The sequence below is a fragment of the Salmo trutta genome, chromosome 38 (genome assembly GCF_901001165.1).
Source record: "Salmo trutta chromosome 38, fSalTru1.1, whole genome shotgun sequence".
NCBI lineage: Eukaryota > Metazoa > Chordata > Actinopteri > Salmoniformes > Salmonidae > Salmo > Salmo trutta.
This window is the reverse complement of record NC_042994.1, coordinates 32,376,093-32,392,755: the sequence shown is the minus strand read 5'-3', so window position 1 is coordinate 32,392,755 and position 16,663 is coordinate 32,376,093. Positions and strand designations below refer to the sequence as shown.

At 42.4% G+C, this 16,663-nt stretch overlaps 1 protein-coding gene across 1 annotated transcript; it reads right to left on the bottom strand.

The window, feature by feature from the left end:
- Positions 1 to 14,486: 14,486 nt before the first annotated feature.
- On the bottom strand, positions 14,487 to 15,596 carry LOC115178153 (zinc finger protein 239-like; the record flags this gene model as incomplete). The annotated part of the gene is made up of 1 exon (XM_029739194.1): positions 14,487 to 15,596. A coding segment is annotated over one exon (858 nt), but the record flags the coding sequence as incomplete, so codon positions are not given.
- Between the last annotated feature and the right edge of the window lie 1,067 nt (positions 15,597 to 16,663).

Below are 16,663 nucleotides of genomic sequence, written 5' to 3'. Positions count from 1 at the left end.
CTGCCACAAAAAGACCAGCTGACATCATGTCAGAGATTCTCTCTAACCCACAGGTGTGAGTGTTGACGAGGACAAGGCTGGAGATCACTCTGTCATGCTGATTGAGTTTGAATAACAGACTGGAAGCTTCAAACGGAGGGTGATGCTTGGAATCATTGTTCTTCCTCTGTCAATCATGGTTAACTGCAAGGAAACACGTGCCGTTATCATTGCTTTGCAGAAAAGGGCTTCACAGGCAAGGATATTTCTGCCAGTAAGATTGAACCTAAACCCTTTATCGGATCATCAACAACTTCAAGGAGAGCGGTTCAATTGTTGTGAAGAAGGCTTCAGGGTGCCCAAGAAAGTCCAGCAAGAGCCAGGACCATCTTCTAAAGTTGATTCAGCTGCGGGATCGGGGCCCCACCAGTACAGAGCTTGCTCAGGAATGGCAGCAGGCAGGTGTGAGCGCATCTGCACGCACAGTGAGGCGAAGACTTTTGGAGGATGGCCAGGTGTCAAGAAGGGCAGCAAAGAAGCCACTTCTCTCCAGGAAAAACATCAGGGACAGACTGATATTCTGCAAAAGGTACAGGGATTGGACTGCTGAGGACTGGGGTAAAGTCATTTTCTCTGATGAATCCCCTTTCCGATTGTTTGGGGCATCCGGAAAAAAAGCTTGTCCGGAGAAGACAAGGTGAGTGCTACCAGCCAAGGGAGTGGGCTCACTCACAATTTTGCCTAAGAACACAGCCATGAATAAAGAATGGTACCAACACATCCTCCGAGAGCAACTTCTCCCAACCATCCAGGAACAGTTTGGTGATGAACAATGCCTTTTCCAGCATGATGGAGCACCTTGCCATAAGGCAAAAGTGATAGCTAAGTGGCTCGGGGAACAAAACATCGATATTTTGGGTCCATGGCCAGAAAACTCCCCAGACCTTAATCCCATTGAGAACTTGTGGTCAATCCTCAAGAGGCGGGTGGACAAACAAAAACCCACAAATTCTGTCAAACTCCAAGCATTGATTATGCAAGAATGGGCTGACATCAGTCAGGATGTGGCCCAGAAGTTAATTGACAGCATGCCAGCATGCCAGAGGTCTTGAAAAAGAAGGGTCAACATTGCAAATATTGACTCTGCATCAACTTCATGTAATTGTTAATAAAAGCATTTGACACATATGAAATGCTTGTAATTATACTTCTGACAAAAATATCTTAAGACACTGAAGCAGCAAACTTTGTGGAAATTAATATTTGTGTCATTCTCAAAACTTTTGGCCATGACTGTATATTTCTAAACAACAGCTGGTGCACGATATCTAAGGAAGTCTTGCGGTTTTGCTCGCCTGAGGTAGAGTATCTCATGATACGCTGTAGACCACACTATCTACCTAGAGAGTTCTCATCTGTATTATTCGTAATTGTCTACATACCACCACAGACCGATGCTGGCACTAAAACCTTGCTCAATGAGCTGTATACCGCCATGAGCAAACAGAAAAATTCTCATCCAGCGCCAGCTCCTAGTGGCTGGGGACTTTAATGCAGGGAAACTTAAATCAATTTTACCTCATTTCTATCAGCATGTTAAATGTGCAACCAGAGGGGAAAAAAGTCTGGACCACCTTTACTCCACACAGAGATGCGTTCAAAGGGCTCCCTCGCCCTCCATTTGGCAAATCTGACCATAATTCTATCCTCCTGATTCCTGCTTACAAGCAAAAAATAAAGCAGAAAGCACCAGGGACTTTGTCTATAAAAAAGTGGTCAGATGAAGCAGATGCTAAACTACAGGACTGTTTTGCTATCACAGACTGGAATATGTTCCGGGATTCTTCCGATGGCATTGAGGAGTACACCACATCAGTCACTGACCAACTGGTAAGTGTCTTCACTGACATTTACAACCTCTCCCTGTCGGAGTCTGTAATACCAACATGTTTCAATCCGACCACCATAGTCCTTGTGCCCAAGAACACTAAAGTAACCTGCCTAAATGACTACCAACCCGTAGCACTCATGTCTCTAATCATGAAATGCTTTGAAAGGCTGGTCATGGCTCACATCGACAACATTATCCCAGAAACCCTAGACCCACTCTAATTTGCATACTGCACCAACAGATCCACAGATGATGCACTCTCTACTGCCCTCCACACTGCCCTTTCACACCTGGACAAAAGAAACACCTATGTGAGAATGCTATTCATTGACTACAGCTCAACGTGATCAAGACAAAGGAGCTGATTATGATCTACAGTAAAAGGAGGACAGAGCACGGCCCCATTCTCATTGACGGGGCTGTAGTGGAGCAAGTTGAAAGCTTCAAATTCTTTGGCGTCCACATCACCAACAAACTAACATGGTTCAAGCACACCAAGACAGTCATGAAGAGGACACGACAAAACCTATTCCTCCTTGATGAGACTAAAAAGATTTGGCAATGGGTCCTCAGATCCTCAGATGGTTTTACAGCTGCACCAACGAGAGCATCCTGACTGGTTGCATCCCTGCCTGGTATGGCAACTGCTCAGCCTCCGACCGCATGGCATTACAGAGGGTAGTGCGTATGGCCCAGTACATCACCAGGGCCAAGCTTCCTGCCATCCAGGACCTCTATACCAGGCGGTGTCAGAGGAAGGCCCTAAAAATTGTCAGACTCCAGCCACCCTAGTCATAGACTGTTCTCTCTGCTACCGCACAGAAAGCAGAGCCAAGTCTAGGTCCAAGAGGCTTCTAAACAGCTTCATCCCTCAAGCAATAAGACTCCTGAACACCCAATCAAATGACCACCCAGACTATTGGCATTGCCCCACCCCCCAGCCCCTTCTTCTACGCTGCTGCTACTCTCTGTTACTATCTATTTATAGTCACTTTAATAACTCTACCTACATGTACATCTTACCCCAATTACCTCGACACCGGTGCCCCCGCACATTGACTCTGTACATTGATTCACCCCCTGTAAGGACCAACGCTGGAGATGAGAAGCAGGTATGGGGAGTCAACATTTAATCAGGAACAAACATGTAACAAGACAGGCAAAGCGTCAGCACACGGGTAAACAACGACATACGACATACAGTGCTGAAGCAGGGAACAGAGCGGGGAACCAGACATATATATAGGGAAGGTAATGACAGAGGGGATAGAGTCCAAGTGAGTCCAATAATCGCTGATGCGCGTGACGGGGGGAAGGCAGGTGTGCGTAATGATGGTGGCAGGAGTGTGCAATGCTGGGGAGCCTGGCACCCTCAATCGCTGGGTGGGGAGAGCGGGAGCAGGCATGACACCCCCTGTATATAGCCCCGCTATTGCTATTTACTGCTGCTCTTTAATGATTTGTTATTATTATCTCTTACTTTTTTGGTATTTTCTTAAAACTGCATTGTTGGTTAAGGGCTTGTAAGCAAGCATTTCACTGTAAGGCACATCACTGTGCCTTCTTCAGGGTGATGCCGAAACATTGGTGGTTTACCCAATAAATTATATTTATTTAATTTTTATAGCCCTCAGTTTACTCACCATTAGTCAGAACCTCTACCAACGTTTTGGGGGAAAAAAAGCCCAGCTCATGGTTTTTATTAGACTCTTCATCAACACTTCATTCATTTCTGCTATAAAGTCCATCAAAGTAATCCTCCCCTTACGTCCCAAATCTCGGCTCCTTCCATCTGCAGACAGAGGGGCAGCTATAACTCTGAGGAAGACAAAGACCTTCCGTACTGAGCACCTGGACATCCTGTTGAAAGAGCGAGACTTCTCTGAGTGGGGGGATGTGTACCGCTCAGCTTTGACCACTAGGAGAGCCGTTGAATGGATGTTGAGCTGGACGTCACCATTGAAAAGGGAGAGAGGGGTTTGTACTGCTATCATTGACCACTAGGGGAGCCCTAGAGGGGATGTTCAAAGGGACATCCCGTTGAAAGGGGAGAGAGGGGTTTGTACTGTTATCATTGACCACTAGGGGAGCCCTAGAGGGGATGTTGAAAGGGACATCTCGTTGAAAGGGGAGAGAGGGGTTTGTACTGTTATCATTGACCACTAGGGGAGCCCTAGAGGGGATGTTGAAAGGGACATCTTGTTGAAAGAGCGAAACATCTTGAGGAGAGAGGGATGTCTAGTTTTCTGGATGCAAGGACATCTCTGTCAAGGAAAGCCACTGTACAGAACAAGGAACAAGGAAAGTCACTGTACAGAACAAGGAACAAGGAAAGCCACTGTACAGAACAAGGAACAAGGAAAGCCACTGTACAGAACAAGGAACAAGGAAAGCCACTGTACAGAACAAGGAACAAGGAAAGCCACTGTACAGAACAAGGAACAAGGAAAGTCACTTTACAGAACAAGGAACAAGGAAAGTCACTGTACAGAACAAGGAACAAGGAAAGCCACTGTACAGAACAAGGAACAAGGAAAGTCACTTTACAGAACAAGGAACAAGGAAAGTCACTGTACAGAACAAGGAACAAGGAAAGCCACTGTACAGAACAAGGAACAAGGAACGTCACTGTACAGAACAAGGAACAAGGAACAAGGAAAGCCACTGTACAGAACAAGGAACAAGGAAAGCCACTGTACAGAACAAGGAACAAGGAAAGCCACTGTACAGAACAAGGAACAAGGAAAGTGTAACCAGCTAGACGGATTCTGTAGTGATTTGCATTTTCCATGTACATTTCATAATAATTGTTTTTTTTCTAACATGCTTACAGTATATGTTGTTTTGGACTGTTTAAGACATTAAACTCAGCTGTTATTGTTGCAAACAATTATTACTGAAGTAGCAGTCAGGCTAGCTAGCATGCTAGCTTACCATCATAATGGGTTTTGTTAGCTAACCAATTTAGCTAGCTAATGTCGTCGACCAGATTAGCATCTGAAATTTTATTATTTTCAGTGTAATGCAGTTGATTGGTGACAATAGTTTGAACATACAGTTGAAGTCGGAAGTTTGCATACATCTTAGCCAAATACATTTAAACTACGTTTTTCACAATTCCAGACATTTAATCCTAGTAAAAATTCCCTGTCCCTGTCAGAATAATAGCAGAGAGAATGATTTATTTCAGCTTTTATTTCTTTCATCACATTCCCAGTGGGTCAGAAGTTTACATACGCTCAATTAGTATTTGGTAGCATCGCCTTTAAATTGTTAACTTGGGTCAAACATTTCGGGCAGCCTTCCACAAGCTTCCCACAATAAGTTGGGTGAATTTTGAACCATTCCTCCTGACAGAGCTGGTGTAACTGAGTCAGGTTTGTAGGCCTCCTTGCTCGCACACGCTTTTTCAGTTCTGCCCAAATATGTTCTATAGGATTGAGGTCAGGGCTTTGTGATGGCCACTCCAGTACCTTGACTTGGTTGTCCTTAGGCCATTTTGCCACGACTTTGGATGTATGCTTGGGGTCATTGTCCATTTGGAAGACCCATTTGCGACCAAGCTATAACTTCCTGACTGATGTCTTGAGATGTTGCTTCAATATATCCACATAATCTTCCATTCTCATGATGCCATCTATTTTGTGAAGTGCACCAGTCCCTCCTGCAGCAAAGCACCCCCACAACATGATGCTGCCACCTCTGTGCTACACGGTTGGGATGGTGTTCTTCGGCTTGCAAGCCTCCCCCTTTTTCCTCCAAACATCATGATGGTCATTATGGCCAAACTGTTCTATTTTTGTTTTATCAGACCAGAGGACATTTCTCCAAAAATTACGATCTTTGTCCCCATGTGCAGTTGCATACCGTTGTCTGGCTTTTTTATGGCGGTTTTGGAGCAGTGGCTTCTTCCTTGCTGAGCGGCCTTTCAGGTTATGTCGATATAGGACTTGTTTTACTGTGGATATAGATACTTTTGTACCTGTTTCCTCCAGCATCTTCACAAGGTCCTTTGCTGTTGTTCTGGGATTGATTTGCACAATTCACACCAAAGTACGTTCATCTCTAGGAGACAAAACGCGTTTCCTTCCTGAGCGGTATGACGGCTGCATGGTCCCATGGTGTTTATACTTCCGTACTATTGTTTGTACAGATGAGCGTGGTACCTTCAGTCGTTTGGAAATTGCTCCCAAGGATGATCCAGACTTGTGGAGGTCTACAATTTTTTTCTGAGGTCTTGGCTGATTTCTTTTGATTTTCCCATGATGTCAAGCAAAGAGGCACTGAGTTTGAAGGTAAGCCTTGAAATACATCCACAGCTACACCTCCAATTGACTCAAATTATGTCAATTAGCCTAACAGAAGCTTCTAAAGCCATGACATAATTTTCTGGAATTTTCCAAGCTGTTTAAAGGCACAGTCAACTTAGTGTATGTAAACTTCTGACCCACTGGAATTGTGATACAGTGAATTATAAGTGAAATAATCTGTCTGTAAACTATTGTTGGAAAAAATACTTGTGTCATGCACGAAGTAAATGTCCTAACCGACTTGCCAAAAGTATAGTTTGTTAACAAGAAATTTGTGCAGTGGTTGAAAAACCTAAGTGTATGTAAACCAACCTAAGTGTATGTAAACTTCCGACTTCAACTGTACACTGAATATACAAAACATTAAGAACACCTTCCTAATATTGAGTAGCACCCCCTTTTACAGCCTCAATTCATCTGGGCATGGACTCTACAAGGTGTCAAATGTATTCCACAGGGATGCTGGCACATGTTGACTCCAATGCTTCCTACAATTGTGTCAAGTTGGCTGGATGTCCTTTGGATGGTTCTTGACACACTCAAACCGGTGAGCCTGGCACCTACTACCATATCCCATTCATGTCACAATTATCTTTGTCTTCTGACGATAATGCGAAATCGTCGTCTGAAAAGGTAGACCAAAACGCAGCAGGTTTGTGCAGGCTCATCTTGATGTTTATTTACTTTCAAAAATGAACGTACAAAAATAACAAAACACGAACGATCAACAAAAACAGTCTGGTAAGGCACAAGGCTAAACACAGAACAATCTCCCACAAAATACAAGACAAACACACCCAACTAATATGGGACTTCCAATCAAAGGCAACACCAAACAGCTGCCTTCAATTGGAAGTCCAACCCCAATTAACTCAACATAGAACCACACACACTAGACTAAACATAGAAATACATGAAAACCAAACAGTGCCCAAAAACCCCGGAATACTTATTCAAACACCCTTTTAACAAACACACCACCCTGAACCACATAAAACAAATACCCTCTGTCACGTCCTGACCAAACTACAATAACAATTAACCCTTATACTGGCCAGGACGTGACAATTCAAAGGCACTTAAATCTTTTGTCTTGCCCATTCACCCTCTGAATGGCACACATACACACTGCCTCAACTGCCTCAAGGCTTAAAAATACTTCTTTAACCCGTCTCCTCCCCTTCATATACACTGTGTGAAGTGGATTTAACAAGTGACATCAATAGCTTTCAACTGGATTCACCAGTCAGTCTATGTCATGGAAAGAGCAGGTGTTCCTAATGTTTTGTACATTCAGCATTGTAACATGATTATAACCAAAAATAAATGCAGAATAGCATGTACATTACCGTTCAAAAGTTTGGGGTCACTTAGAAATGTCCTTGTTTTCCATGAAAACATGCATGAAATGTGTTGCAAAATGAATAGGAAATATAGTCAAGACGTTGACAAGGTTATAAATAAAGATTTTTATTTGAAATAATAATTGTGTCCTTCAAACTTTGCGTTCGTCAAAGAATCCTCCATTTGCAGCAATTACAGCCTTGCAGACCTTTGGCATTCTAGTTGTCAATTTGTTGAGGTAATCTGAAGAGATTTCACCCCATGCTTCCTGAAGCACCTCCCACAAGTGTGATTGGCTTGATGGGCACTTCTTACGTACTATACGGTCAAGCTGCTCCCACAACAGCTCAATAGGGTTGTGATCCGGTGACTGTGCTGGCCACTCCATTATAGACCAGAATACCAGCTGACTGCTTCTTCCCTAAATAGTTATTGTGTAGTTTGGAGCTGTGCTTTGGGTCATTGTCCTGGTGTAGGAGGAAATTGGGTCCAATTAAGTGTTGCAAAATGGAGTGATAGCCTGTCCCTGTCAGAATAATAGTAGATAGCCTTCCTTCTTCAAAATCCCTTTTACCCTGTACAAATCTCCCACCACCAAAGCACCCCCAGACAATCACATTGCCTCCACCATGCTTGACAGATGGCGTCAAGCACTCCAGCATCTTTTCACTTTTTCTGCGTCTCACGAATGTTCGAAATGAATGTTTGAGTTTCAAATACTAAATGTTCACATGAATGTGAGTACATGTAAATGGTTTACATGATTCACTTTCCTACTAACCTTCTAAAATCTTACCAATCCATTCATTATTCTACTAACTATGACTGAGAGAAATGGACGATTCATACAGATACATTGGAACAAAGGACACCATCACAAATAGTGGGGCTCCCGAGTGTTCTAAGGCACTGCATCTCAGTGCAAGAGGCGTCACTACAGTCCCTGGTTCCATTCCAGGCTGTATCACATCCGGCCGTGATTGAGAGTCCCATAAGGCGGCGCACAATTTGGCCCAGTGTTGTCCGGGTTTGGCCGGGGTAGGCTGTCATTGTAAATAAGAATTTGTTCTTAACTGACTTGCCTAGTTAAATAAAGGTTTAAAAAATAAATAAATAAATAGTGTTTCACCATTTCTTGAGTACGGAGACAATTATCAAAGGTGTCTCAGGATTTCTCTGAATGTCCTTGAGTTGCCCAGCCAGAGCCCAGACTTGAACCCAATCAAACATCTCTGGAGACCTGAAAATAGCTGTACAACGACGCTCCCCATCCAACCTGACAGAGCTTGAGAGGATCTGCAGAGAAAAATGGGAGAAACTTCCCAAATACAGGTGTGCAAAGCTTGTAGCATCATACCAAAGAAGACTCAAGGCTGTAATCGCTGCTAAAAGGTGCTTCAACAAAGTACTGAGTAAATGGTCTGAATACTTGAATACTTAAATGGTCCGAATAATGTAATTGTGATTTTGACTTTTATTTTTTTATTTTGCAAAATATCTCAAATCTGTTTTTGCTTTGTCATTATGGGGTATTGACAATTTTAGAATAAGGCTGTAACGTTACAAAATGTGGAAAAAGTCAAGGGGTCTAAATACTTTCTGAAGGCACTGTATAAGCATATATGCACAGTCTCTAACATCTCTCATAGCATATATGCTCGGTCTCTAACTGTGCATCTCTGCTCAATCATTTAATGCTAATACATCAATTGCAAGATATTAGCTCCTTGTTCCTCGGCCTCTGAAGAAATTGCATAATGGTAAACCTAGACACTTGCATATTAAAATATTCTGAGTGGTGACGCAAGGCTCACAACCTTGGCTATATCCACTGGATTCTATTATGGGCCCTATAGCACTCACATGATAATGGAGTCAGATTGATCAATGTAGTTTATTATTATTATTCAACATCATTATTACACATCTACAGTGCCCTCCACTAATATTGGCACTCTTGGTAAATATGAGCAAAATCGGGCTGTGAAAACAATGTATTTGCTGTTTATACTCTTGGTGTTTCACTCAAAAATATTCACACAAATTGAGCCTTTAATTGAAGTAAAATGGTTGAAAAAAAAAAAAGTTTTCTCCGAAACGTGTGCCACAATTATTGGCACCCCGAGAAATTCTTATTAGTAAAATCTAACAGATGTATATTAAAATTCATATTTTACGTTTTTTAAATTCACCTGAGTAATTAGGAACACTTACGTGGTAAGCCATGACTTCCTGTTTCACTGGGGTATAAATATGAGCTGACACAGGCCAAGTTCCCATAGCGCAACGGTTGAAAATGGCCATTTCCACAATCAGGGCAATAATTAAGAAGTTTAAAGCAACTGAATATGTTAACAATCGGCTTGAAAGAAGACGTGTCTATATTGACCCCACACACAGTGAGGAGGATGGTTAGAGTGGCCAAAACAATCTCTAAGGATAACAGCTGGACAATTGCAGACGTTAGTTGGGTCTTGGCGTCAGAAAGTCTCCAAAACTACGATCAGACGCCACCTACGTAACCACAAGTTGTTTGGGATGGTTGACATGAAAAAATCCTTTGCTGTCATCAAACAACAAACTCAAGCGCCTACAGTTTGCCAAACGTTACTGGAACTTTCAATTGGACCGGGTTCTATGTTCAGATGAGACCAAAATATAGCTTTTTGGAGACAAACACCAGAGGTGGGTTTGGCGTAGACAGAAAGATATCCATGCAGAAAAGTACCTCATCCCCACTGTGAACTATGGTGGTGGATCTTTGATGTTGTGGGGCTGTTTTTCTTCCAAAGGCCCTGGACAACTTGTTAGGAAACATATTATCATGGACTCCATCAAGTACCAGCAGATATTAAACCAAAACCTGACTGCCTCTGCTAGGAAGCTTAAACTGGGCCGTGGTTGGATCTTCCAGCAGGACAATGATCCAAAGAACACCTCAAAATCAACCCAAAAATGGTTCACTGACCACAGAATCAAGGTTTTGCCATGGCCATCCCAGTCCCCTGACATAAACCCCATAGAAAACCTGTGGGATGAGCTGAAGAGGAGAGTCAACAAGTGTAGACCTCAGCATCTGGAGAGATTCTGTATGGGGGAATGGTCTCAGATCCCTTGCCATGTGTTCTCCAACCTCATTACGCATTATAGGAGAAGACTCAGTCAGAGATGTTATCTTGGCAAAGGGAAGTTGCACAAAGTATTGAAGGAAGGGGTGCCAATAATTGTGCCACACATACACTGCTCAAAAAAATGAAGGTAACACTTAAACAACACATCCTAGATCTGAATGAAAGAAATAATCCTATTAAATACTTTTTTCTTTACATAGTTGAATGTGCTGACAACAAAATCACACAAAAATAATCAATGGAAATCCAATTTATCAACCCATGGATGTCTGGATTTGGAGTCACACTCAAAATTAAAGTGGAAAACCACACTACAGGCTGATCCAACTTTGATGTAATGTCCTTAAAACAAGTGAAAATGAGGCTCAGTAGTGTGTGTGGCCTCCACGTGCCTGTATGACCTCCCTACAACGCCTGGGCATGCTCCTGATGAGGTGGCGGATGGTCTCCTGAGGGATCTCCTCCCAGACCTGGACTAAAGCATCCGCCAACTCCTGGACAGTCTGTGGTGCAACGTGGCGTTGGTGGATGGAGCGAGACATGATGTCCCAGATGTGCTCAATTGGATTCAGGTCTGGGGAACGGGCGGGCCAGTCCATAGCATCAATGCCTTCCTCTTGCAGGAACTGCTGACACACTCCAGCCACATGAGGTCTAGCATTGTCTTGCATTAGGAGGAACCCAAGGCCAACCGCACAAGCATATGGTCTCACAAGGGGTCTGAGGATCTCATCTCGGTGCCTAATGGCAGTCAGGCTACCTCTGGCGAGCACATGGAGGGCTGTGCGGCCCCCCAAAGAAATGCCACCCCACACCATGACTGACCCACCGCCAAACCGGTCATGCTGGAGGATGTTGCAGGCAGCAGAACGTTCTCCACGGCGTCTCCAGACTCTGTCACATCTGTCACGTGCTCAGTGTGAACCTGCTTTCATCTGTGAAGAGCACAGGGCGCCAGTGGCGAATTTGCCAATCTTGGTGTTCTCTGGCAAATGCCAAACGTCCTGCACGGTGTTGGGCTGTAAGCACAACCCCCTCCTGTGGACGTCGGGCCCTCATACCACCCTCATGGAGTCTGTTTCTGACCGTTTGAGCAGACACATGCACATTTGTGGCCTGCTGGAGGTCATTTTGCAGGGCTCTGGCAGTGCTCCTCCTGCTCCTCCTTGCACAAAGGAGGAGGTAGCGGTCCTGCTGCTGGGTTGTTGCCCTCCTACGGCCTCCTCCACGTCTCCTGATGTACTGGCCTGTCTCCTGGTAGCGCCTCCATGCTCTGGACACTACGCTGACAGACACAGCAAACCTTCTTGCCACAGCTCACATTGATGTGCCATCCTGGATGAGCTGCACTACCTGAGCCACTTGTGTGGGTTGTAGACTCTGTCTCATGCTACCACTAGAGGGAAAGCACCGCCAGCATTCAAAAGTGACCAAAACATCAGCCAGGAAGCATAGGAACTGAGAAGTGGTCTGTGGTCACCACCTGCTGAACCACTCCTTTATTGGGGGTTTCTTGCTTATTGCCTATAATTTACACCTGTTGTCTATTCCATTTGCACAACAGCATGTGAAATTTATTGTCAATCAGTGTTGCTTCCTAAGTGGACAGTTTGATTTCACAGAAGTGTGATTGACTTGGAGTTACATTGTGTTGTTTAAGTGTTCCCTTTATTTTTTGAGCAGTGTATATTTGATAAGAATGTATTTCTTCTAATTATGTGACTTTAATTAAAGGTTAGATTTTTGTGAATATTTTGAATTAAAGACCAAGAGGATAAACGTTTTGCTCATATTTAGTGTCAATATTAGTGGAGGGCACTGAGTGTAATGTAGACCCCTCATCCAGTCAATGGGGATTTCCACCAACCTACATAATGGATGGATCATGTCCACCAAGCTACATAATGGTTGGATCATTTCCACCAACCTACATAATGGTTGGATCATTTCCACCAACCTACATAATGGATGGATCATGTCCACCAAGCTACATAATGGTTGGATCATTTCCACCAACTTACATAATGGTTGGATCATTTCCACCAACCTACATAATGGTTGGATCATTTCCACCAACTTACATAATGGTTGGATCATTTCCAAACTAAATGGTGACTCAGCCAGTTGATGAGTATTTCTATATTACACTACAATTTCAAAATGTTCAACAAAAATGTACTGGATTGGTTGAAAAGTGATAAGGAACTTACATACTATGCACTATTTAGACATAGTGGAAGATACACTGAATATATACTGAGATGGACCAAGATTTGTGTTGCTTTTGCACATATTTCATCATTGGTTTTGATAGAGTCTGTTGATTGGTCGGTGGTTGGGTTCATTTGTTTTACAATATGTTCAAATCAAATCAAGCTTTATTTATACATTTTACATTTTAGTCATTTAGCAGACGCTCTTATCCAGAGCGACTTACAGTAGACAGCACATTTCAGACATGGATGCAACGCAATGCGCTTCACAGGAAAAAAAGTAAGAAAAACGAATAAAAACGACACTAAATATTTACACCACAACAAACATAAGAGGATAAACACTCAAGAATAGCAATAAAAACTGAAATACTAATGAGCATTCTAAGGAAATGACATTGATTAAAATAGTAAGAATAGGACGTAATATCCAACCAAAAATATAAGCTTGTTTTATTCCATTCTTTGTAAACAATATAATTGTACCAAAAAATGGTCAGTTGGTTGGATAAATAATAATTATGATTAATGTTACATGAAATGTAAATATGAAAAAAAAACGTAGATTGGATGTCAGGGCAGTCTTCTTTTCAACGACATTTTGCTATGTGGGAGGAGCCCAATGTCAAAACACAGTTATAACGTGTCCAAATCAATAACCAACATGAAGAGGCAGTTTGTGATATATTGAAAACCTAAACATAAAATGTACTATCAACACAAACACAATAGTAATCATATTACTTGTATTTTTTTAAACAACCACCTTATAAAACTGCACAACCACCAAAAACACTGTTGTAACAATAAATCACTGATGGGGGGAAATCAGGTTGTACGTGCTGTTGAAACTAACACAACTAAACAAACACATGGAAACGGGAGATATATTTTACCTCACTGATTAGAGGACAACCTGCAGAAGACAGTCAGCTACATTTTGGAGTGATGCATTTAAATGTAGGGGTCCCCAAAACGAAGAGAAACGCAACACGTTTTTGTCATCACTCATACGAATATCACGTTGAAATCAATTGCGCGAGAGGAGGGAGATGAGGTTGCACGTCCCGTTAAAACTAACAGCTCAAACACCACATGGAATCTGGGAATAATGTGTACATCACTGGTTAGAGGACAATTGGTAGAGAACAGCTAGCTACATTTTGAAGAGTTGCATTTTGATTCAAGTGGGTCGCCAACGTGGTAAGTGTAACACAACACTTGTTGTGTCACATCAATAGGACTCTTTCAATTCAGAGCCTGGATTTTCCCCCTGAGGCTAATATCCATATCATGCTGGAATCAATAGAACAGGGGGCAAACGTGTGGCTCAGTTGGTAGAGCATGGTGTTTGCAACGCCAGGGTTGTGATTCCCACGGGGGACCAGTACGGGAAAAAAAAATTATGAAATGTATGCATTCACTACTGTAAGTCGCTCTGGATAGGAGCGTCTGCTAAATTACTAAAATGTTTTAAAAAATGTAAACGTTTAGGGTTCTACATTGTGACATCATTAAAATACTCCTACTACAATGTTAAAACATTCTACATTGTGACATCATTAAAATACTCCTACTACAATGTTAAAACATTCTACATTGTGACATCATTAAAATACTCCTACTACAATGTTAAAACATTCTACATTGTGACATTATCGTATTGATGTCATGAAACAACTCCATGTATTTTCTCTGATGTTTAGTCAGAGATCTTTTACCAGCGTTTCTCTTCCCACATCGATCACAGCTATGAGGTGTCTCTCCTATGTGTGTTCTCTGGTGTGATATCAGGATGTTTGGCTGAGTAAAACTCTTCCCACATCGATTACAGCTACAAGGGTTCTCTCGTGTGTCCGCTGGTGTATAGTCAGTCTGCTAGATGTAACACATCGCTTCCCACATTGATCACAGCTATAAAAGATTTCTCTCCTGTGTGTGTTCTCTGATGTACCTTCAGCAAGCTTGAGTGATTAAAACTCTTCCTACATTGATTACAGCTATAAAGTTTCTCCCCAGTGTGAATTGTCTGGTGTAATTGTAATGTATATAATTTTGAAAAGGTCTTCCCACAGTCAGAGCAACTAAAAGATTTCTCCCCTGTGTGTGTTGTCTGGTGTGTTTTCAGGCCGCTTCGAACATTAAAACCTTTCCCACATTGATCACAGCTATAAGGTTTCTCTCCTGTGTGTGTTCTCTGGTGTATAGTCAGACGGCTAGATGTAACAAATCTCTTCTCACATTGATCACAGCTATAAGGCTTCTCTCCAGTGTGTGTTCTCTGATGTACCTTCAGACAGCTTGAGTGAGTAAATCTCTTCCCACATTGATCACAGCTATAAGGCTTCTCTCCTGTATGGATTCTCTCATGTCTTTTTAGGTCTGCTGAAGAGGTGAATCTCTTCCCACAATCAGAGCAATGAGCTGTATCGCCTGTGTGAATTCTCTGGTGTACTTTTAGTGAATCTAATCTTGAGTAACTCTTCCCACAGTCAGAGCAGTAATGAGATTTCTTCCCTGTGGGTTTCCGCTGGTGTTTCTTGTGGTGTTCTGATGTAGAAAGACTCTTGTCTGCCTCGTCAGCTTCATGATGTTGTTGAGGCTCCCCAGAGGATCCACGATTGTCCCGTCTCTCTCCTGTGTGAACAACAAAGTCAGACAGATGGTTAAAGGCCCATAACAGCAGAAACCCACTGTTTATTTTAGCTGAAAGGTGATCCCCATGATGTTGTACAACAATTTACATCTGTAATGAATATTTAAATGCTTTTATAAACTTATTTGACAATTGTCTTAATATGACAGTCAGTGATCAACAACAGTCATATTTTGTCTTATTTTTTTCACTTGAGTAGTAACATTGATGACTCTAGGCTAGAATATAGTCCCCTTTCTGTGCTGAAATTGCCGCACGAGGGCGAAGCACATGCAATATGTTGCAGAAACTCCTCCCAACAGTGGTGTTGTAAAAATCAGTCTTCTCACGGGAAAAAAAAACGTTTGTTGCGTCCAAACAGTTTGGGCTCCAACACTAATATGATCACCTACATTGTTTTGCTTTAGGAGGCCCAGAAACCTGACAAGACTGGTCTGAAGGTAGTTCGGTACCAGTCTAATAAATGAATGGAAGTCTACAGCATATAGAAATTGTTTGGTGCCTAAAAAAGAAAGTGGTTTAATATGTGTTAAATAAAATAGTTTCGTTTTTAGGTTATTCATTGTTAAGCCTACATGTTTAAACTTTCAGTCTGGTAGATACCATTAGTGTTATGATACAGCACACTGGCTGGCTCGTGTGTTGGTCTGTGTGTGGATCTGGGAAGAGGGGTGTGTCTGTGGCAATCCACTGACGTTAGGCGTACAGAACGTTGGCAGTGCTTTCTGGGACTTGTAGTGCAGCACATCACGAGCGGTATGGAAGCAGGCCAAACTGAATTGACAACCCAAATAACTGCGCGGGTCATATAGAAATGTGTCACGGACCGGATTGGGCCGGTGGTCCTTGTGTTTGACACGTGATCTTGATAGTCTGTTTCCCCAGTCATCTGCAATAATAATTCACAGACAGTGATGATGTCATCTGTAATAATTATTCAGACAGTGATGATGTCATCTGTAATAATAATTCACAGACAGTGATGATGTCATGTGTAATAATAATTCACAGACAGTGATGATGTCATCTGTAATAATTATTCAGACAGTGATGTCGTCATCTGTAATAATAATTCACAGACAGTGATGATGTCATCTGTAATAATAATTCACAGACAGTGATGACGTCATCTCACAGGG